The 24,277-nt window shown below is 37.2% G+C and overlaps 1 protein-coding gene across 43 annotated transcripts in view; it reads right to left on the bottom strand.

Moving 5' to 3' along the window:
• KCNMA1 (potassium calcium-activated channel subfamily M alpha 1) overlaps positions 1–24,277 on the bottom strand; it is a 483,481-nt gene that overhangs the window by 15,116 nt on the left and 444,088 nt on the right. For 23 of the 43 annotated variants that reach the window (XM_057416311.1, XM_057416299.1, XM_057416298.1 and 20 more), the window contains 2 exons: positions 9,586–9,699; positions 6,219–6,349 (listed from right to left, as the gene is read on the bottom strand). In XM_057416311.1, coding sequence (XP_057272294.1) covers positions 6,219–6,349; positions 9,586–9,699 — 245 coding nt within the window. Of the gene's footprint in view, positions 1–6,218; positions 6,350–8,799; positions 8,884–9,585; positions 9,700–24,277 lie in introns of all 43 variants that reach the window. The other 20 variants (XM_057416305.1, XM_057416302.1, XM_057416303.1 and 17 more) reach the window with 1 other exon arrangement.

Raw genomic sequence — 24,277 nt, forward strand, 5'->3', positions numbered from 1 at the left:
ATGTTGCTTCACATCAGTTTCATGGATATAAGGCCAAATTCTGCCAGATCTAGATGTTGGAGGCATTGCAACTCTAGAAGCTGGAAGAGCCCTTTCAGTCAAAATGGGCTTCAACATATTCTATATGGCGCTTACTTAAAGCACACACCTTCACAAAAGCATACCATTTTATACAATAGTCTCTTTTATCATGCCTTTCCCACTCTTTTATTCAGTATTTTTGATTCTTTTTCTTCTCTGAATAGTGATATATTTACTATTATTCAAAAAAACTTTTCTCAGTTTTACATCTTTAAGATAGAAGAACATGAAAAAAAGTAAAGCATATCTTCACTGGTAGATTTTTCAAGACTGGTTTGCAATGACTATGGCATGAAATGTTCACCTGCTCTAAGACTGATGGATGCTGTTTCATGCAAAATAGCCTTTTTTTATAAACTGCTGACTGTTTAGTAAAACAGGCAAAAGTCTAAAATAGTACTAAAAATTTTATTACTCGCTAGGAGGTATCATTGGGCCAGCATTCAGTTTTCCAACTCTTTATCTTTCTCTTTATCCTGTAATTCAAATTATGTCAAATATAGCCAGAATCCAAGATATAAACACATACAGCTCATCTGAATTTTGTGCTATGCAAGTTCACAACCCTTATAAATTCAGTTGCAGCTCCATAGAGCATGATCTACTAAAAAATTATGCTGTGGCCATATTGCTCATTTTACTACAGATCTCATATTAAACCAAGAAATGAAATCAGCAGTAAAATAATGTATCAAGTCAGGCACCTGTCACAAATTCATTAATACAAATATAATAAAATACCCCTTCCTCAAATCCCAGTGTAATTAAGACATAATGGGCCCAATTCTGACTTATGTCATGTGCCAACCGGGAGTAACTCTGGGAGCCATACACTAGTATAAAACCGATGCAAATGAGAAAAGAATCAGGTCTATTGTTGATGGAACAGAATGCTGTCACTGAAGAAAGGCTTCCCACTGCTAGAGAAATGTTAAGGAAAAGCTGAGACAATTATTAGCAAAGGATGCAACATTTATCTTGGAACAGTGGTTTCATTTGAGTTTCACACCATGACTGATGTGGATGTCACCATTGATGAGTGAGTGCAGCCAAATTATGGTTTTTGGGGTTTTGCCATCTATGAGTGAAAAGATTCCAACTTTCAGGACAGACTGCTCTGGCATTGCAACAGATCAGAAAACATCCAACCATAAGCAAGAAAGGATGGGTGAATTAGAAAGCTGTAACTTGTCACCTGCTGAATAGGGTTGCTTCCTCCTGTACTAGTACACTCCTCAGGAAAAACCCAGCTACCCATAATTTCGATTGTCACAAAAATCAGACTCCTCTCATTACCTCTTGCCAGTTTGGAACTGGGGAACACTGAAAAGCAGAATTAGTTGATATCCATTTCCTTTAGAATAATAATACACTGAAATTAATTTGAGAGTGATCTTCTACTTGCTCTCTGGGATGGTACATGGCCTGGATATGCCAGTACTTGTAAGAAGCTGATCTACAGAATGTCTTTGGAAAGGTGCTGCTGTACTTAAAGTAACAAGACACTTTCCAGTGATGGTAGTAAATCCCTTTCGTTGACTGTAAAATCATAACTGAAGAAATACTTGTTTGATGCTGCCATTAACTGAGCCCAACACTGGACGTCTGTATGACATCGCTATGATTGGCATCCTGAATAAGAATGTGAAATAAGCATTGTCTAAACACAGAAAAAAGGAAATGCATCATAGACATTGGAACTGGGTAAATAGCAAGGAAATTCTGACATAGATATTTGAGCTAGCAGTGCCACCTAGCCCATGCACCAGAATTGTAGCACAGCTCTTTCAAATGTTTCAGGCATGCTTTCCCACTTGTTCAATCATTTTTTAAAGTATAATTATCAGAGTGCTTATGTTTTGCAGTTAACGCTGTCAAGTCTTTTAAACTAATTGGTCTTTTGCAGAAAATTTAACTGAAAATTATCACATCTTTTAATAACATTGCTTTAACTTTAATAGCACTTTGCCCTTCATTTAGAATTACTTTAAAATTACCATTTTCCAAGTCATATCTGCCATTTTTTCTTGTGTTTCTAGTGGATTTTTTTCATGGTTTTCTTTTAAGAAGACACCTCCTCCAGTAGATTTGGTTTTTAACATTGCTTTCAAACAAATACTGCAACTGGGTTTTCTTTTACAGTTGGAGGAATTCTGTTGAACGAATGATTTATATCCAAACTTGATGGGCAACTGAACTAACACTGCTACCTTATACCAATAACAAAACAGCATTTGAGACAGAATCAACAGCAGAAAATAGATAACAGCATTTCAGGGTTTGAAAATCCATTGATTATCAAGATACTGTTCAAGCTTTAAAGAAATTTGGGACACTTTAGGTTACAGGATGCTGCTTATTATTCCCCTTAACCAGCTTGCATAAAAAGTAGTCTTGTTTCAAAATGTCCATATCGGAGACTAGAACAGTTTCTTTTATGTACAAATAAGACTGTAAGGATCCCTGAGGGAGAACTCTTGAGTAATGGGTATACTGAAAAGTTATTTTTAACTAACTGGTTTAACTTTGTCTTCTATTCTGTGCTTCCATTTATATGAATTAAAAATAGCATTTAGTATTATAGAACAAAAATTAAGTCCTAAAGATCTAGCACAAGGAAATAAATTCTAGGATATGGGATGCTAAATGGTATAATCCATTTCTGGAGATCCTTGCCTCTAACAGCACCACTCCAACAGTATGTCAAGTTTATTATCAGCAGTATGCATGGGAGGGATGCCAACCTGCCAGAACTTCTGTGGTTCTCATAGCCTCAGTGCCAAAAGGAATAACAGAAAATCTTTGGCTCTCTGGCCAACTGTTCAAACCTTTGAAGGTACTGTGTGTTGATAAAACTGGTTTCCTTGCATGCACAGGATTTTCTTGAATAACTATCTCAACAAGACCCAGAAAAGGAAAAAGTACTTCTCAAACATTTGCTTCTCTTAAGCTATCCTATGTAATGTAGCTTTCTTATAGCTGAAGATAAACCTTTTACAAAACACCCACATTATCTAAAAAATGCTTCCAATCCCATGTTTTTTAGTCCCATTCAATTTGGTAATGAGAATGTGCTTTGCTTTTCAGTAGTGACACCACCGGGAGACTGAAAGACTACATATACACTTTCCCTAGGTTTGCGTATGCTATGAGAAAACAAATATTAATATATCATTCATGTCTCTGATGCGAGTAGACATCTCTTCAAAGATATAATAATGATTAGCTGGTGCTATTTAACAATAGTCACTGCCACACTTAAAACATGAACCATGCTTACAGTCTTCACAGAGAGTACAATAATACACTTTAACCAAAGCCTGGAGAGGCCACTGCTACCAACTCATCAAAAAATGTAGTTTTTGAGTTCATTATTCTCTTCAGAGCAATGATCTTTGAACTGCTATACTGTGAATCATATGCTTGTGGAATATATTGCTTTTCCCACAGAGGACAAACTGTATGTTGATAGCAGGTAGACAGCATTTTGTAAAGTAAACCTCATAGCTTTTAATATTTGAAATAAGAAAACAAGAGACAATTTCATATTTATAATATCTATTACTGTCATCTTATAGGAAATAATGCAAAACTGGAAGAATATAATGATCTTCAGCATTCAGTTTTGAATCAGAAAGTGACCAAGCATTTGCTAATCTGTGATTTATAAGTAGGGTACAGTCCACTACTTCTATATTAATAAAACTATATGAAAGAAAAAAATAATTCAACACTGATCAATACTATTGAATTACTGTTATTCAATAACTGAACACTTCAAAAAAATATTTATAATTTAATTTATACTTTTTGTTTTTTACATCTATATGTATGTTTCAAATTACCTGCAAGTCTGAAAGACACACACTGTGTATGTGGGTATTGTTCTATTTTTCTTATTTTTCTTACAGCAGTTCTACTATAAAACTACACCACTGTAAGAAGAGATTCGTCCTTAATGGTACAGTTCATGCATTGCATGTCTACACAATTAATAGAACGAAAGCATGACTGCAAATCTCATAATTTGGTTAGGATTTGGGCTTCAGTTTGCCAGTACTGGCTCTAAATCAGGTAGGATAAATAGAAGCTGGTCCCTAAAACCAAGATTATTCTAGGAAAAAAAAAAAAAAAAGAATATTTTTTAAAAAAGAATAATTAAAAAGAGAGGTAATATAGTGCAAGTAGATTAGTTTGTGTGAAAAACACACTTTTCCTTGGAGAAGAAGTGAAAGGAGAATACACCATTCCCATGAGAGTAGGAACAGTAAAGGGAAAACATTTCACACATCTTACACTTTCTGAAGGGTCAGGAAGAATTGTACTTTTCCAACTCTTTACTAGGCCTTTGAGGAATGAAAGGGAAAATAACACTGCCACCGATCAGCGAAGCAGTGAAAGAAAAGACAAAATGGTGAACAATACTAACTGACTGTACCCTTGGCTTGTCTTCTTGATTAGTACTTTTTCTGAGTTAGAATTTCTACTCTTGTTATCACATTTAGTTCTCTGGCTTCAGGCTGCACTGCCCCTGACATATAATATGACCACTTAGATGTGAAAATGTTTGAAAAAAAGACTCTGTTGAAGAAAGGAACTGCAGATGTGGAGGGGCATGGTGTCAAAAACGAAAAGTTAACAAAAGCAAGCAAAATCTAAAAATATCGTGACTATCATGTGATGAGCTCCAAGTAAAAATTTTTGAAGACATTTTCTACATATTTCTTATTGCCTCACTACTATTTACATGATACACCTTTGCACAAGAAAGCAATGATGTCCACAACATTTTGCTCTCTTTTTGTGGTGATGCCAGTGGCAATCAGAAGAATTAACCTTACTTTTTCCAAGATTCTGGAAGTGCCCTACTGAACTATTCATTCAGGGACAATAATTTAGTTAGTAGTGTGAGTAGACAGACAACTTTCATTTTAACAATTTGGAACATATTAAACTATTCCCATTTATAATGTGAAAATGCTAAATATTTTATACAGAGAGATTTTAATTAGAGAAGGTACAGAGTTTAAGTGTTCTTGCTTAGGCTTCCTGAATTTCCCATCTATGCAAAATATGGCAAATAACATTATAAAAAAAGTATTTTTTAAGTTCATTGCAAATTCTAGACTGCATTAGAATAATAATTCACCAGTGTAGACAGATACTATTCATCTGTAGACAGAACATATAAGTAATAAGCAGGGAATAGATGTATAAAATACAGATACATAAATATGAAATATTAATATTAAATAAAGATCACTATCATTTTTTCTTAAAAGCAAAAAGCTTCATTCTGAATTTAGGTGAAGGTCAGACTTTGCTCTTTCAAGGAAATCTGTTTGCTCATTTCTTAATACTGTATGGGGTTTATAGCAGATGATTCCCAGCACTATAGAATATTATTCCTTGGAGAGCCTATGCTCAGATTTTTAGAAGACTATGTTCTTCCTACATCTAGCATGGCACAAGACTGGTTTGAAAACTCCACCAGTGTGAAGCAAGGGAGGATGAAAAGGAGTATGACTGTGGCGTTTGCTTTGAAACTGTACTGTGAATGCAAACCAAAAAGCCTAATGTAAATGTAACCAAAGGCCACCATCTGCAGCTTCTGCCATGCACTTACGTTTTGATTCACAGGACAACTCGTGTCAGAAAGATAGATAACCTCTCTTCACACAAGTAGAGTTCATGTGATGTGTACAAAGGCTTTCATAAAGCTCTATCACTGTCACCCAGTGCCCATACTCACAGCATTGCTCATGGCTAGAGGAAATTAAAAGCTTAAAACATGGTTGACGCTGTCTGACATAAATGGTAAGAATAGGGACTAACACACTGAATTTGGGTCTGGTTCTCAGGAGGAAGAGACAACATTTTTGGAAAATATTATACTCTAAAGCCTGGCATGAGACTTTTTGATTTTAAAATTGTGGACTCATGTTTGTCTTATATACCTCAGTTGTTATAAGGTCTCCGTGTCCAACCAAAAAATAGCCAAGTTTAGGCTCTGAAATTCTCTTGACGTCTAAGAGAAAAGTGTCTTTTCCCAACATCCAGTGGAATATGGACTACACTTTCATACTTTTTCACAATAAGTCTGATGTAAGGGAATGAAAAAGGTTTTGTCTGCTTACTGCGCTCATGAGAGAGTCCAACACACTGACAGCAAATGCGGTTCCACATGCAAATGGCTGCGTGAGATACAGTTCTGTGTCTGGATCATCATCATCATCTTGGTCCAAGAACTGAACATTTGAATCATTTACTGAAAATAATAATAAAAATCAAATCATAAGGTGCTTCTGGGTCACAAGCATGTGACCTTACACATTACACAGTCAGAAAGAAAAAGAAACAGCATATGTCTGGAAACACAGACTTGTGTCTTTGACGTCACTGAAAATGAAATCAAGATGGATGTGAAAATGTGCATTTAAAAATCTGTTGATTATTATCTTGCTCGTAAGAAATGACTCTCTTGTTCTTAGGAAGTGACTACCTCTTTGCAGTAAAAGTAGCTTCACAGCACCAACTGCCTGCACTTAAAATGAGGTACATGATGCGCTTTTATATATTGAGACAATCTTGGTATTGGCTGAATACAGTGGCTAAGGCTGTATACATGTACAGTGAAATGTTATTACAAGATAGCAAGTAAGAACCCCATTGTAAAATAAAGGCTGTAAAACTCTGCTATAGCCCACAGGCACCTGTTAAATATGCTGCTCTGATTCTTACTGGGGTGGTGTTAACGCACTTACAGCTCAAAAGAGGATAAACTGTCCTGTTAACATGCATCTATCTGAAAGAATGAGCAATACTCCAGCTATTTTCTTGCAGCACTGCCTTTTGTTCAAATATTTGTCTCTATAACTTCAGTTCCCGAGCCACAAATTCTGCATTAGCCAGTGTGAATCTACTGTTTTAAAGAAAAAGTCCAAATAAAGTAATATTTGTCATTTAGACTTGCTCTGGGATTTCATTGTCACAGTTAAGCTCTCTGCTTACATCTCATTCCATTGAAAACAGTTGTTTCCTTGATATCAGTGTATCAAGTGTATCATATTTCATTTAATACTTCATTCCCATATTAGTCCTCCTCAGACATGAAAGCACAGACTGCTTAGTTATGCCATTGAAATACCCTTTAACTTATTAAATGACAAATTAATTTCAGTTCCCATGCAAAGAAAGCAAATTAAAAACTTTTTCAGCATTTGAAGCTGCACACGTTGACTGTGTTCTGATTCCCATGTGAACACATCTCCTGAACCAGCCAGTGAGCTTTGAAAACCACATGAGAGCTGCCTTTAATTTGATCTGGTTTCAGCTCTGGACTTCTTAGGTTAGAAATCCTTTTGCCTTCTATTCATATCTTCCTTCCTATATAGTTTAATTTTCTATCCACTCCTTTTCCAACCTGTATATATTACTGTGCTTACAGTGCTTAGCTTACAAAACATGAGTAACTATAGATAAAGTCTCACAAATAGCTGCCTAATAGAGATGAGAATTGTTAAGTTTCCATCTAGAGCACTATTGAGATAGTACTTGTACATGATCATTTAGTCAGGACCTGAGTTGAAGTAGGATTTAAAATTCCTGCCTCCCCACTCCCTGATGTAAACATAAAAACATAACACTTCAGCATTGTAAATGGAGAATTGTTCTGCCCCAGGAGTCAGAACAATTTCATTGTAGCAAACACCAATATCCATGATATTCCTTTCTTTGTACAATGGCTATCAATTTATTCTCCAAATTCTTGAGCAAAATAGTATTCAAGAGTCTGATGTATCATTTCAAAATGTACTTTTTGAAGAGCTTGTGCCTTAGTTTAATGTGCTAGTTGACAGTAGGCACTATTGTAGCATTTGTTTCCACTTATATCTGGCATAGCAATACCTGACTTTGATGCTAGCTTGCTAGCCATGCGTGGTGTCAGTTTCCAGGCTGCTACAAACCTAATGTGAATTCTGCATGTGTGATCTTATCCTCAATATCTTTATCTTTCTGATGCAAGTTAGCGCTCTAGGATTTCTACTTAAAATCTCTGGGCTAGGTGAGGTAGGCTGAAACATATGGTGCTGCGTCACAGGAAATGCTCATCAAACACTGCTCACAAAAGCTGGTGAAAGCTCTCTTTATAGAGAGGGAGCAACACAGAAGCTTGTCTGCTTTTCTACAGCTTCAAAACTTGAGCTTCTGAGAAAAGGCCTACTTCCCACAATAAACAAACAAATAGCTTAAGGGAAAATATGATGCTGGGGGTGTGTGTTCTGATATCTTTTATTTCTTCTTGGACTTCCTGTGGAATTGCTAAGGTATGTCCACCAAACTGACAACAGGCTGAGGTAACAAAAAGAGAAAAAGAAAGAGAGAGAGAAAAGGAGAGAAAAATTGGTGGAGGGGGAGGGAAGGCCCAGGAGGTGGGGACCCAGGCCAAAGAAAATGAATTGGTGAGAAGGTGCTATGGAAACAGCCGGCAGGTCAGACGAGTGTGATCAAAGGTTTACTGATGCTGCGTGAAAAAAAAATCATTAAGAAAGGCCAGAACACGACAGTCAATTTCAACCAGAACCACAAATAAAACACATTCAAAGCAGTGCCATGAGGGTAGCCCCTCTGATACAGCCAGATAAATAAAGGAAAAGCTGATGACAGTAAGAACAACAGAAAATAAGACAGTGATGTGAAGGAAAAAGGCACTCTTACCCAGTTCAGTTATCATTAGAATGTGGGTTCCACTGTTTTTTTCCTGACTGATTGAAACCAAAGGCAGAAGTTTGCCAGGCTTAGCTAATAAGTAAAGTATTTAGGGGGAAAAGAAAGTACAGAAAGAGAATAAAGTAAGGGAAAAAGACAGGTAAGGCTCTAAAAAATAAAACTGAAAAAGAAAATAAAAGGACAAAGGACCACAAATCAAGTTTGTATTTGCCATGAAAAAAACAGAACAGCTTCTGCACTTCACATCACACCACTTGACAACATAAATACCCACAGCTAGAGTGGAAATCAGAGCCTGGTTACCTACCATCATCGTATTCTCAGGAGTAAAATGTCTCATGCTATTATACAGAGTTTGGTTACACATGATTAAACAGTTCTGGACCATGAAGAAATAAACAAATGGCCTCTTACTATTGATTAAATGCACAGGAAATGTCTGTTCATACTTATTGTGTTTTTTTTCTTTTCTAACCTTAGCCCAAATACCTCTGCTTATTTGTTCCACTACGTAAAAAGCATCTCTGATAGAGTGTTTATTTAGGAAAATGGAGAAAACCCAAAGGAATGAGAGAACTATATTTCATTAATTCAAACAAAAAGTGAAACAACTGTTACTAATCTTTTGTTAGAGAGGGTAATTCAAAATAGTTATCAGAAGAGAAAACAGTAGCACAAGATACAGTATAGGTAACTTTCCTGAGACTGCATAACAAGAAAAGTGGGAATAGATATCAGAATACACATGAAAGGGTAAACACTAGCTTTCCTTACCTAGCTCTGTTATAATAGGGATGTTGGCTCCTGTTGTAATGGAGGGTTGACGTAAAAGGCCATGGACTGGACTGTTGTCTGGAGATGACCTATCCATCCCAGGGGGTGTAAAGCCTAAATGAAAAAAAAGAAAAGGAAAATATTTACATAGCACAAATTATATTAAAAAAATCCCCACCAACAGGGAATTTTCTATGTTTTTTTCCCCCAGAAAAGTGTAGCAAAAAAAAATTTATTTTAAACCGAACTTTACTTAATTTTCAACAATTATTTCTTCAAAGCATAATACTTCACAATTATGCAGGTCATTTCTACTGTAAGATATTTGGTAGCTAATGGAGAAACTGAAATTTATTTTATTATCCTAGGTAGCCTTTTGTATCAAAACATGCAAAGTGGAAAGAGTAATGATTACTTAAATATAAGCAAAAAATAAAGACTTCACTATTAGAGTGGTTTAATTTTGTCCTATTTGTAGTTTAAATAATCCTGAAACAAGCACCTTTTCTTAAACCTTGATTAACATTTTAAAGAAAGAGTATTGCTTATAAACAGTAGTATGACCACAAGGAACAGTTTGCTTTTATTGGCAGGTTTTAGGTTTAATCAACATGCAGGATTTAAAATTTTCTAACTGTTTTCCAGGAGCAATAGAACCCATACATAGTTGTTTTTTTTTTTCTTTTCAGGTGTACCATAACACTCATTTTTATAAGGATTACAATTATAGGAATACTGGGATGGAAGGGCCCATTTTAACAAAAAAAAAAACCAAAAAAAAAGGATTAGATAGAAAGAAAAAGACAGGTTTTCAAAATGTATGTAAGAGGAATGCTTGCAAAGAAACTAGAAAGAGTTTTATACCTTTGGGGATGTAAAGAAAACAGAGGTGGCAGAGGAAATATATTGGCAGGCACTCAAAGGGAAAAAAGAGATCTGGAGAGCAGCAAGGTTCATCTCTAAAAAAGACTGTTTTCATCCTGATTTTCTACACAGTTTGAAATGGTGTTTTTGACACTTTTTTTTTTTTTTTAAGTAAAAAATATGCAGGCAAAGCCCTTTGGAGTTTGATTGTAAGTACTGAAAAATAGACAGTTACACAAAAGCCCATGCAACAGTTGGACTGGAAATTCACAGTTGAGACTAATGCATTCCATCTCCCTTGTCCATTAAAGCTGCAGAAAGCATGTTTATTTAATGTCATTATTGCAGAAGTGATGGTAAAGATAGAGTTTGACTTTAGAGTTTCACACGGATCAATGTCAAGGCAGTATTTTTAAGCAAATATTTGTCTGCTTGGAATAGGATTGAGCCAAGCTCACTGTAAAACACACATTTCTGAGAAAGTATTCTTTTTTGCCACATTATTACTGAGTTATTTGATTTCACACCCGACATCATCCAGGGACAGACTTTTGATCCTCTGTCATTACTGGTCTGAAATAGTTTTGCATTCTCCATATACCAATTCAAATTAATCACAGCCAAATTAACTTCTGATATAACTTCATTATCTTCTTGCAGTATGGAAACTGTTTCATTGTGTTAAATTAATTGATGCATTCATTTGCTACTGAATTCAGAAGAAGATGATATGGTATTATCTATCTATTTTACCTTTCTTCAGTTTAAGGACTAATTTACAAACCAGGAAATCTCTAAACTAAACTGTAGTTGTTGACATGTGGTACTAGTTTCATAATGTCTGAGAGGTTTATGGTTCATTTCCTGTTGAATTACCATCACTTTTAAACTGCCCCTCATCAAGAAAACTATAAAATATATAAGTAATAAAATTAGAAAGAACCACTGAGAGACCCTCCAGAAGGTAGCATTATGAATTTCCTTCTGACTGTCATGTGAAAGCTAGATACAACATGAGGACTGTAAGAACAGGATAAGTAAAAACGGAGTGAAAAGTCTGTGAAGAAATTTCTTAAGAGAAAAGAAGTCGATGTGGTATCTTCAACAGCTTGCAAGACAAAGACACCACCATAAGTAAACCTAAGACAGCAAAGCAATTCTATTTAATATTACCAGTGCATATAAAATCTTTAGAAAGCAGATTTTTTAGAGACAACTGGAAATGTTGGCAATTTGATGTCCATCATTTAATACTACCCCTTGTGCTGAAAATAATTGAATTAGACTGGCATGGTGATAGTGAGATGCATTCCCAAATGGTCTAGGTTTGCAGATGTTTCCTTGTGCTGGGCACTGTGACTGACAGCTGTATTGGCTCTTTGAATGCTTACTTCTGCACGGCAGAGCCTAGGATTTCTCAGACACAGAGTCTAATGGAGTTCCTTCAGGCACCACATGTCATGTCTTGGGCAGTTAAAGTGGCAGGCCCAGTTGGGTCCTCTGCAAAATTACAAGTCAAAACAGCAACAGTAAGACTTTTTATGTTCACTTATCCAAGAGCAAACTAATCTTTTTCCCATGTGCCCTAGGGGTTGTACTGCTGAGAGCACCCTTAGAGGCCCTGCTTCCCTCTTTTTCCTGAAGGCTTTTCTCTTCCCATTGCAGGATGCAGTCCCTAAAATATCTTTTAGTGAATCAGGCTCTTCAGATGTTAAGAACACATCAGTATTTTCCTACTAGGTGAAAGCAAATTGAAGAAAGTTGGCATAACTGCATCTATATGTGTAAATCTTTCTTGCCTTCCTGCTACTGAAATGTGCACACAGAGAGATGCACACACATGCATACTCTCCATCGAAGGCTATTTGTAGCCACCTCTCCTAGCCTTCAAATATATTTCTTTCTAGGATGGTGTTAGAAGATGGAAGTAAATGTGGCATTTCTGTTAGACAGACTGTCAGGAGCTCTGTAATTGCACACTGCACACATAGTGCATTCAGTCTGAAATGCAAGAAGCATGTTAAAGGGATTTTGTTTTCTCCTTGAATGAAAAATAGACTCATGCCTTGATATTTTTTATCCTATGGTCTTGGAAGAAGTGAGAAATATTTGCTATTTTAATTTAATTTCCTTGCCTGAACTTAATTCAGACACCCCTACAAATCCACTTTTAAAAATATAAAAATCTTGGAATATTTTCAGATAAAGGAAAATAGGAGTACTTGGGGATTTAGTGTGCCCACATTTAAAGTCACAAAGCATCGTACACCTTCAGGCCACATTCCTGCTCCCAAGTCACAACATAAATTCTATACATAGGGACCCTTTTTTTCCTCCAGGAGAGAGAGAGAAGGAAAAAAAGTGCAGGAAAACTAACCTGCTTTATCAGAACTTTGGTTTAAAGGCATGAAAAACTACAAGTGACAGCTGTGCAGATTCAGTGAATGTGACATTTCTGAATTTCTTCAACTTGACAAGTAAACACCTTAAATCGGTAATGCTATATGCATAATACATGACCTGTATTTTGACATCCATCATCAAATGCTGACTTGAGAAAACATGGGTTTGTACGTCAAGGAATAGCACCCATAAAGCAGGGAGAAATTCAGGTCACAGGGTATTAGGAAAACTCTATTTCATTACAGAAGCTGAAACAAGCTAAGGCATCAGATTTAAGATCCATTTTCAGCTGTGAAAAGATTCAATTCCTCTGCACAGAGCATTCATTTAGAAATGACATGCTTTCCTCACAGCCTCTTTTCATTTTCCTTTTCATATTCCATTTTCTCCTTCAGTCCCCAAACCTTGTTCCATTAGCACTCATAAAAATCGTAAAACAGGGCTGATAGTTGTGATCTTATAACCACAGTGTCTCCTTGATCAACAAACAACTGAGGGAGCTGTGGCTTCAATTGCTTAACAGGATCAACCTCAACAGTAAAATTCAAATGGCCTCTGCAAGCTTAACCACAGTTCTTGCATATGGAAATACAGTGACAGTGAGGGCCTTCTGATGAAGGGAGTTCTCTTTGCCAACAAGTAGGAGGTAAGGGGCAGCAAAATCCTATCAGCTCCTGCAGCCACTACATCCAATACTAAATTGCTATAGTGGGCAAGTGATGGTCTTTGCATCACTTGGGGTTTTTTTGTGGCTTGTTGGTTTTTTTTGCCTCATCGCTTATTAAACTCTTAAAAAAATCCTTAGCCTGTGAGTTTTTTCTCACTTTTTCCCTCGCTTCTCTACCCCATCCCACTGCGGGGAAGTTAGGAAGTGACTGCATAGGAGCATACTTGCCAGCCAGGATCAATCCACAACCATTGGCTATAGTGATAACCACCACAACACAGAATCATAGAATTGTTTAGGTTGGAAAAGACCTTTAAGATCATCAAACCCAACTGTTAATGTAGCACTACCAAGTCCACCACTAAACCATAGAATCATAGAATCATAAAACAGTTAGGGTTGGAAAGGACCTTAAGATCATCTAGTTCCAACCCCCCTGCCATGGCCAGGGACACCTCACACTAAACTGTATCACCCAAGGCCTCGTCCAACCTGGTCTTGAACACTGCCAGGGATGGAGCATTCACAACCTCCCTGGGCAACCCATTCCAGTGCCTCACCACCCTAACAGGAATGTCCCTAAATGCCACATCTACACATCTTTTAAACACCTCCAGGGATGGTGACTCAAGCACTGCCCTGGGCAGCCTGTTCCAACACTTGGCAAACCCTTCAGTGAAGAGATTATCGCTGATAATCTAGACCTGGTGCTACTTGGGGTTATTTTCTCTTATTTCTACCATTTGTTACTTGGGAGAAGAGAGGGGTACCTCACTACAACCACCTTTCAGGTAGCTGTAGAGTGATAAGGCCTCCCTTATCAAATGACAGAACGGCTCAGACTTAACAGGAGGTAACAAGTACCTGTCCCTCTCTGAAACAAGATGCTGCCTAACAGTGGATTAAATATATCATGCCTCTGAGAGGAATACAAGCTTTAGGCTTCTGATATGCTCAAAATCAGCGAGGACTGGCAACTGGGAGTTACTGCTTCCCTCCCAGCAGCAGCCTCCCTCTTTGAGAGGCAGGGACTTCAGTGCCCTAACTCTGCTACCTGCTCTGAAGGAATTTGAGCCTTCTGCAGTTCTCTGCAGAAAGCAGCAGGTTCAGTGTCTTGATTCTGTGCAAGGAAGTATTTCCTGGCTCCCTCTGGGATACTACTGCCCACACAAGTAGGTGAAACAACCAAACAACTGCATTAGCGGAAAGATTCTACCTCTTTAAGATGTCTCATCTTTGTGGAAGGAGAAAATTGTGGAAACTTCCTCCCCACAAGAAGGCAAGTTCTTTTGGAAGAGTTCTGGGGATCCAGATGCTGCCCATCTCACAGCTCAGCAGGCCCAGCTGGCTGTGAGCCCTCCTTGTCTCTTACAAAATACCGCCTACAAAGCAATGAGCAGTACTGGGCTTTTGTGAGAGATGTGCCTCCTGTGCCAGGTTGATCTGTGTTCCTCTCAGGAACTCAGGAGGACACTAACTATGGTTCAGCATTAACGTGCGTGTATTCTGAGAGACCCATTGGCCCTGAGATGAAGTTCAAAATCAAGGAATGCTGGCATGGCTTAACATGCCCTCTGTCCACTGAAAGCACTGGCTGTAGTTACAGTTTGCCCTGCTCACCTGTTGGTTGGAGTGACTGGCCTGATGGCCAAGTGATTTGCTGGTTGTGCTTGTTCACATGACTGAGTGACATCTCATGAGACACAGGAAGGTTTGCTCTACATAGCAATATGGGGCAATAAAGGTTTCCTGGGGTTTTAACGCAGAAACAAATTTGGCTCTTTGATATGTACTGTTTCTGTTCCACTAACTTCACTAAGAGAAGGGGCATATTCTCAAACCAGATCTTTATGTTACATTTACAAAGTGTCTTCTGATCTAAAAGATCATAATGGATCCTTTTGATCCTCTTCACCTTCCCCTCTGCCCCTTTCCTTTTCACCTCCCTTCCCTTTCAAAACTGCATGTTTTACTAAACCAAAACTATGCAGGCAGAACGCGTTTTCCCAAACTGAAAATCCACTTGGCAGACCTAAAGGTTGTGGCCTTGTCATTAAAGTGCCATGTAAATTGATAGTGCCCTTTAAATAGTACTGTTCTATAGAAAGGTGCCATGGGATTCTCAGGGTAATGTACGCACTGAAGTCCTCAAAAATATAACTTTAAAAGCATACATACTACTAACTAGCTCTGGCTCATCTTAGAAGCATGAAACAACAATCATATTTTGAGTGTATATGAACAATACACAGGTGGTAAACTGCCTAACATTCCCCCAAGTTATCATGCAGGAATATGGAACAAGGATTTTCATTAAGCAGAGCCAACCAAAATGAAATAATTCTCTTTCTTACAAAAGGACCTCACAGCTATATCCCTTTGCTACTGTTTGCTGACAATGTCCATTAATATTACAGTGAATTCAATTGAATGATAGACTATACTGTTATTCTCCAAAGTACAGCCACTTGGGTATACCTGGAAAGTTCAGCAGCAGTCATGCAGCTAAAGAGCTGCTGACATTCATGGGAATCTGTTACAACCATTCAATTTAGAAACAATTCTAGCTTCGATGTCCCATGTGGTCTGAAACAGAGAGTTGTAGCTTGGCTTCAGGACCTGGAAAACCTAAATTCTGGTTTCAGTTCTGACTTTTGCTGTAATTTGTGACTGAAGATCTAAAATTCTCTTAGAGATTATCTCTAAATCTCTGGAAAAGGAGAGGAATATGGACAGCAGATGTGACTGGGTAAGCACCTACCTCTCTCAAGAGGCCACAGCATCTTCAAAGATGCTTGGCGCTCAAACACAGGCCAAGATAAATCTGCAGAGAGTGGAGGATGAAGAAGGATAGCTTTCTCAATCATTAAAAAACCTTCAGTGCTTTGGGACTGGAATGAACCCTTGAGCAACCCCTGGAGCACTTATTGTTGACAGACACTGTTACAGAGAACAAGCTGCCATCTTCCTCCCAAGAAAGCTGCCTGTGATTTTGGGGGATTTGGTGTTTTGTTTTTTTGTTTTTGTTTTTTTTTGGGTGTTTTTTTTGTTTGTTTGTTTGTTTTTGTTTTTGTTTTTTGTTTGTTTGGTTTGGGTTTGTTTTATTTTTTGTGTTGTGCTTTGTTTTTTTTTTGTTCCCACCAAATCTCATGGGGTAATTACCCAAATGACAGCTCTGCCAAAGTTCACCACAAGATTACACAATCCAAACCTACCAAAACAAAGGGCTTTCTTTACTAAGGCTTTGCAGAGCATAGCTTGGTGTCTTCTTCTTACTGTTTTACTCACCTAAAGTGAGACAATATGCAGTTACTAGCCACATGTCTGCTGGAATAGAAAATTTATTTCTCTATACAGTAAATATTCCTAGTCAGTATTAGTCTGACAAGAACTTCCAGCTCTCAGTGGAATCAAGCACAGTTATGCTGAATTTATTTTTATATTTCATAAAGGGAAAACAGAATGAAATTTTATTTTTTTGAGTTTTCATCCATATTTTTTTAGTGCTACGGCAATATTGTAAAACTCTAAGCAACTTTTTGCCTAGGTTGTTGATTTCTTTGGCCTCATATATCCTATTTGTTTGTTTCTTTCTTTTCAGCCAATAAAGCCAAGGTTGAACTAGAACTCCTGTTATGCAATGCAGCCATCTTGTTCTATACACATCTGCCTTGGGAATGTAAAATGTATTCTAGGAGTACATCAGTGACTTCTGATTCAGTACATAAGCAAACAATTCTGAAAGTGTAAAACTACTTCAGAAAATAATTTCTTATTTTTTAAAGCACCATATGGCACAGAGGAAAGTAAATCACAGAAACCTATGCAGACAGGCATAATGGTTACAGCCAAGCAAACCAGGATAATTGCCTGAAGCTTCTAGGCTATCAAGAAGGGAAATTAAATATTAAACTGAGACTCTCTGCAGGTTCTCCACTGTGCAACAAGGACAGGCCATCAGGACTTTATTGCTTGGCAGTTAGCACCACCCTGTAGCTCTCTTTAAGCATCTATTTCTGAGCCATCTCCAAACCCAAAGGTATTATTGGGTAATTCTCTAATTGAAAACACCTAGAACAACACACAGTAAAATACAAAGGACTTCTAGAATGCAGAGTACATTGGTTTCCAAACTACTTCACACTTACCCTATTGACTGGGACATGTTCACAATTTTATGCTAAGTTTTACAAACTGGTAAGACAATATTTTAACTCCTTCCAATATACCACTTGCTTTGGATTTGTTAGATTTGTCTTGTTTTGTAACTGTAATGTTATCTTTGGTTTTTCCAAAGCTCTACTTCCCCCTCTTTCTCTACCCCCTCCCCCTCCACTTTTTCTGATGTCATGAACCTCATTTTCTGCTCCTGTTGGGAAAGAACTTAATTCTTGTTCTAGTGGAAATTCATCTCTTGGTGACTATCCATTTTTGCTGGTGGATTGCACCACTGGGTATAGCACCTACTCCTAATACTACTGTCCAAGTGCTAGAGAGTAGTTTGGCTACTTCTAACATTTATTTTTCTGTTTTTCTCTTTCTTATTTTGTTCAGAAAGAACCACTAGAATGATAAAAATACTTGGAAAGAGAGAGAAGAAATAGTAACGTGTTTATTCAGCAATTATTACAGAACACTTAAATTCATAACAACATCAGAAATCATAATCCTTGTGGATTTGAGCCACTTTCATTACAAACTTCATTTTTTAACTGTCCCTACTCTTAATTTACCACTTAATAGCTTTCTACACTAGGTACTTCCAGGGCACAAAGTTGATAGCATCTAAGTGTAGCACAGGTTTGCAGCTAAGAGAATTTAGTATAAAATGATAACAAATTCTTTTCAGTTTAATCATTAGTCAACCTTGCATATTTAGACCTCAAGCTAAAATAAATAAATATGCTGAATAAAGCTTCTCAATAAATTAAGCTATATTACCTAGTTCAGAGAGACAGGTATTCAATAACGACAAATAAAATGGAAAGCTCACCGTTAAAAATGATATATTGGCATGTTAGGCAAGACTCTACATTATGTCATTATATCCCACATTACAGTAAATAAAGTAAATTCTTCCTTAGTGAAAAAGGAAAAGGAAAGCCAGGTGCCACAGTAAGCAATCAATAAAATATTTTGATAAATAAAAATAACAATGCTGTCCAACACATGATTGGCAACTACTGGAACATAAATTAAACAAATTTCCCATTGCTGCTTATGGAAAAATTATGCAGATTAGAATTTGATTAGGTTTATATCATGAGACTCAATTTGGACTTTTAATCTATTAAGCTCAAATAAATGAGGCATCTGAATAGCTCCCCTGAGCTGCAACAGTAATAACCACAGCAGTCATTATTTGCAACGTGTATTCCAGCAATTTCTTTAGCAGATGATTCCACATCTTTAAGTACAATTACTTTATAACTTCTACAAAAATTTCAGGTGTGTGCAGTGAGGAAATTGATACATTCAAAGTGCTTAAACAGACATTTTGTGATAATCAGCATCTGTCACTCTGTTCTAGCAATATTGTTTTTCCATCAACTTGGACTTACTTACGGTCGACTTCATGGTCTGTGTGGGCTAAACAATGCCATAAGACTTGTAAATTACTCAAGCTGGAACTGAGCTGGAAACCTATGGTAAAATGTCATTAAGTTCTCTATAGGCTGGGTCAAAACTAAAATCCCACATTCAAGGCTGTCTTGGGGATCAAAGATTTAACTGTGAAGGTTAAGGCTTCATTTTATCAAAGAAATATGAACTGGTTTCCCAGAGCTGAGCTCTGAGGCAGGCTGGATTCAGATCAAGACCACCTCTAATTTATCTGGCAGGTATGCTCCATAGGCTCCTGCACATTTCTTGCAATCTATTTGCAAGTATCAAAAAGCTCCTCTTCCATCTTACTCCATATTGTAGAATAGCAACTCTTGGCAAAGCCTGCCGACTAGAGGGCATATTCTGTTCATGTCCAATCCTGCCAGATTTTAACCAAATCTTGCCACAACTTTTTAATGGACAAGTTGTCATAAAAGTACAAGTGACAGAATGTAGGTTATTCCCAAAGATTAAATTTGTCATTTAAAAGCTTCAGGTTTGATTAAATTCTCAGAGGAAAGGAATGCAGATTTTGTGTTCATATGTGAATATATTTTTTAAAGAGAGTTTTAATAAAGAATTTCCTTCTGGCATTAATGATTTCAACACCTCAAAGGTTCTCTGCAAGCCAACATTTTTTACCAGAACTCCAAACTGAAAACCATAAATAGGGGTGAAAAAAATCAGTCATGCTCTGTCTCTCAAATACTGCCTTCTGTAATATACACAACTTCAGAGTAGCGTGTTTTTAAAAACATCTTAGTAGGTATCATGTGTGAAAATGAGTATCGAGTTGTTTTGAGCTATGCCAGTCTGCATAGCACTATCCCAATCAACTTTTCCACAGAAAGCACAATAAATCACTTGCAACCAGGTGTAATTACCACTGTGAGGAATGATAATTGCCTAAGGAGCATCTGTATACTTCTTCAAACAAAATCCTCCTGATCCAGTAAGATACCTTACTACATCCCTGCTGCAGTTTAATCTGAACCTTGCAAATAACATATGGTGCTCAATTTGTAACAGGAATAAGGAAATGCCATTCTAGGGTTTGCAGTATATTTTCAAAACATATACATCATCCCATCAGTATAATTATTTGCATTTCAGAATTACTGTTATTGCTGGCCAGTATGAAAACCGTCCCTGTTATGCAGGATGAAGTAGTAGGAAGGCAAGTACCTCCAGAAAGTACTTCCATTAAAAGAGATGTCCACCCTCTGAATAAGCTTGTGTAGACACAATTGTATGAAGAACAGTAGTGACACTACTGGGAGCACCCAATTTGTAAATTTTGGAAACTTCTTTTGCAATCAGTACAAAATCCAGAATCAAGAAGACAGAAAGCAACGTGATAGCTATTCCAGGGGGAAGCATATCCAAAGCATAGTCAGAAGTGTAAATAAATAGTTTGTTCGAAAGTATCAAGAAAAAAAGTATACACAAAACCAGTGAGATACTGCCTGTTCTTAAAAAAAGATGAACTTTCCATTGCTCAGCTTGCACTGTTTTGGCTCACTGTTTTTCCTTCTTAGTGAATATCAGTCTTAGAAAGAGAAAAGTAACTCACTGTCATGATAGAATGACTCATTATTTTATTGGACTTGGCTGAAAAGGGTTTTGGTTTTTGCCTGCCTGTCATAGTTCAAATGTCTTTTTATATTTAAAGAAGCACCAGCAGAAATGTCTCTACACCAGCTCCTTATTTATTTTACTTATATGGGATCCAAAACTCATTACACTAGCAGCCAAGCTGGTAAAGACAATGACAACAGTAAAATGTAACGTGGTGTTCCTTAAGTAGTGAAAATTAAGTGGCAACATAAAATAAATACTGTGGTATCCAGTGCATAATAAAGTCATACTGAAAATGAAAATGTCCAGCAAGCAGGGTTGGTTTGTTTTGGGGTTTTTTTAATTTTTCAGCATTATGTTGACTACTTACTGTCATTCATGCATCTAAATATTTTTAAATGGCATAATCTCTATGTACTAACACATTAACTTTTCTATCCATTATTATTGGAGATTTAAATTGGTTGATAAAAAATAAAATGTTTACATCCTTGTTTGAATTGCATTAATACCAATATTAGTGGAAATAGCTGTCCTTTCAACTAGGGTTTCGGAATACTTCTGAGTGTCCTTAGTTCATTTTGTGTTATTTGATAGGATGCTAAGAATAAATATTCCAGATGTAGTTTTGGGCAGGGCCAATTTGAAACATAAATCTGCAGACAAATTTTAAGACTTATTTATATTTGACCCAGGAAAGCATATTGCCATAAAATAAATTAAAAAAAATATAAAAATTCAAAATATATTCAAAATTTTAAGAAGCACCCTCTTTGCCTAATCCAGCATACAGCTGTCACACTCCAAATGGAAGATATAGCCAGACAAACGAGCTTACATTGCCACTCAAAAAATGAACTGAAGATTTAACTGATGAGTTAATAAAAATTAAATTCTTAGATTTGAGAAACCTGGGAGACAAACAGTAATGTTGCACTTTTCAAGCAAGTAAGTGGAGTCACTTCCCTCTCTTGCAGGGAGAGTATTTTGAAATGTGCATTACAATCTATGTTGCATAAACACTCCCCAGCCTTTTTCTCCTGACAGACTTCCCATTGCTTATCAAAGAGTAGCTCCTGGTTTGACTCACTTGAGGATAGTTCTATGGAGAAACAAGTCAAGAGAATTACCTATGAGGAAAAGCTCAAGAAGGCACTGCTGTCCCCTGTCTCCCTTCACTGATCAGCAAGGGAGAGCAGAGAGATTGTCAATCCCCAGTCCATTCTCTCATGAAGACCTGAAGAAAACACTAGGTCCTTTCCACATTGCTAGCTATCAACTTGGTCTCTATGGTTTGACAAGAAAAAAGATGAGAACGTTTCTTCCCTTTCATGAATTTTAGATATCATAATAGGCTCATCGACACCTAATAATGAAATTTATAAACAAAAAGCCTACAATTTTCTTTACTTTTTAGTAAAATTACTGTAGGAGCTAAACACTAAAGAGGAGTTGAGAATGGAAACATTACATGCCACATGTCTAAGAAAATGTTGTAAATAAGTCTTCAAATCTGTGTTTAAAAACTCTATGAAAAACTCCTACTTCAAGAATCTTTTCCAAGATTTTGTGGTAAAATTTGTTTTTTATGAACCTTAGAGAAGATTTGGTAGCAAGGGGCAGACAATGAAATCAACTAGGATATAACTGGAAAAGGGGAACTATAAACCTCATTTTTAAAAGAGGAAAACCCAGGGAACTACAGACCAGTCAGTATCACCTCAAGGCCCAGCAAGATCATGGAGAAGATCCACCTGGAAATTATGCTAAGGCACATGGAAAATAAGGAGGTGATTGGTGGTAGCCAACATGGCTTCCCTAAGGGAAAATTATGCTTGACAAATTTTGTGGCCTTCTACAATGGGGTTGCAGCTTTGTGGATAACAGAAGAGCAACTGGCATCATCGACCTAGACTTCTGCAAAGTTATTGACACTATCCTACACAACATACTTGTCACTAAACTAGAGAGGCATGGATTTGATGGATGGACCACTCAGTGGATAAGGAACTGCCTGGATGGTTGCACTTAAACAGCTGTGGTCCACAGCTTGATGTCGAAGTAGTGTCCAGTGATGAGTGGTGTTCCTCAGGGATAAGTACTGAAACTGGCACTTTTTATAATCTTTGTTGGCAGCATGGACAGTGGATTGAGTGCACCCTCAGCAAGTTTGCCAACAACACAAAGCTGTGTGGTGTAGTCAACATGCTGGAGGGTAGGGATGCCATCCAGAGGGACCTTGACAGACTTGAGAGGTGGGCCTGTGGAAACCTCATGAAGGTCAACAAGGCCAAGTGCAAGGTCCTGCACCTGGATCAGGACAATCCCAAGCACAAATACAGGCTGGGAGGAGAGTAGATTGAGAGCAGCCTTGAGGACAAGGACTTAGGGCTTTTGGTTGATGAGAATCTCAACATGAGCTGGCAGTGTCCACTTGCAGCCCATAAAGCCAACTGAATCCTTGGCTGCATCAAAAAAAGTGTGACCAGCAGGTCAGGAGAGATGGTCCTCTGCAAAAACACATTATAAGATCACAGCAGTACTGACTCTCAGTTTGCATGTACAGCTCAGTAGATACTGAAGTTTGGAAGGTTCTTGATAACCAGAAGTTACCAAGTTTTTAGAGACTGCCTAGTATGGAAAGCCTGGACTGCCTCAAATATAACCATGTCAAACTTTAAAATCAACAGGTCTGTCTTGATAAAAGAGTGCCAAGTATTTTGCTAGTTTTTACCTAAAGCTGTTGTAGTTCTGCAACTCACTAGTAGATATTAGATTCTACTCTTTTACAATGGGTATCACAGACTAGGATTTAGTTGGAAAGAATAAAGAACTAAAAAACCTAGTTTTCTCTTGTAACTTTATTAGACTGGTGGAATCTGCTGGATATTGATGTTTTGTATCTCTTCTACACTAACACAGAAACAGTGACATTGATCTCTGAATTCATGTATGTCTTTTAAAAAAACCCAACCACCTTTATGCGTATAAATAACCATTTATTAAACAAACAATACGTACTGAAGCAAAGAAAGATACCAGAATTACGCTCATGAGGCTGCCTGCTATGGTATTTAACTTTCAAACTATCTTGTAATCCTCTAATATATTATCTATATGTTCCATTTTCTTGAAAGTATCTTCATAATCAAGATGCTATCACAAGTATCGTGGGCATTGGAACTATTTTTACTTTTCATTTAAAGAGCAATTATAGAAAGACAATGGATACACAAGATAATAAAGTAAGTGATTAGCAGCATGCAAATGACATAGGCTTAATGATAATACCCTATTCTATTCTCCAAAGGGCCTGTTGAGAGAAACCCTTCCTACATGTGGTTGTGCAGCTAATGTGCCTCAGCCTACAATTACAACATTGCTGACACCATTAACCACTGAAACAACATCGCTTCATGAAATCCTTGTTGTCTCATTAAAATGCAAAGGGTCAGGTAATTTACCAGCATTATGTGTCTACTTTTGTTGTGGGTAATTAGCAAGCATTACCCAGCATGGACTCCTACTGGGAAATAGTGAAACTGTGAAATATTAAAAAGATTTTTTTTTATTTGA

This window comes from Pezoporus wallicus, unplaced genomic scaffold, assembly GCF_028554395.1.
Source record: "Pezoporus wallicus isolate ANWC-B61680 ecotype Strahan unplaced genomic scaffold, APGP_CSIRO_Pwel_v1 contig_2012, whole genome shotgun sequence".
Taxonomy (NCBI): Eukaryota; Metazoa; Chordata; class Aves; order Psittaciformes; family Psittacidae; genus Pezoporus; species Pezoporus wallicus.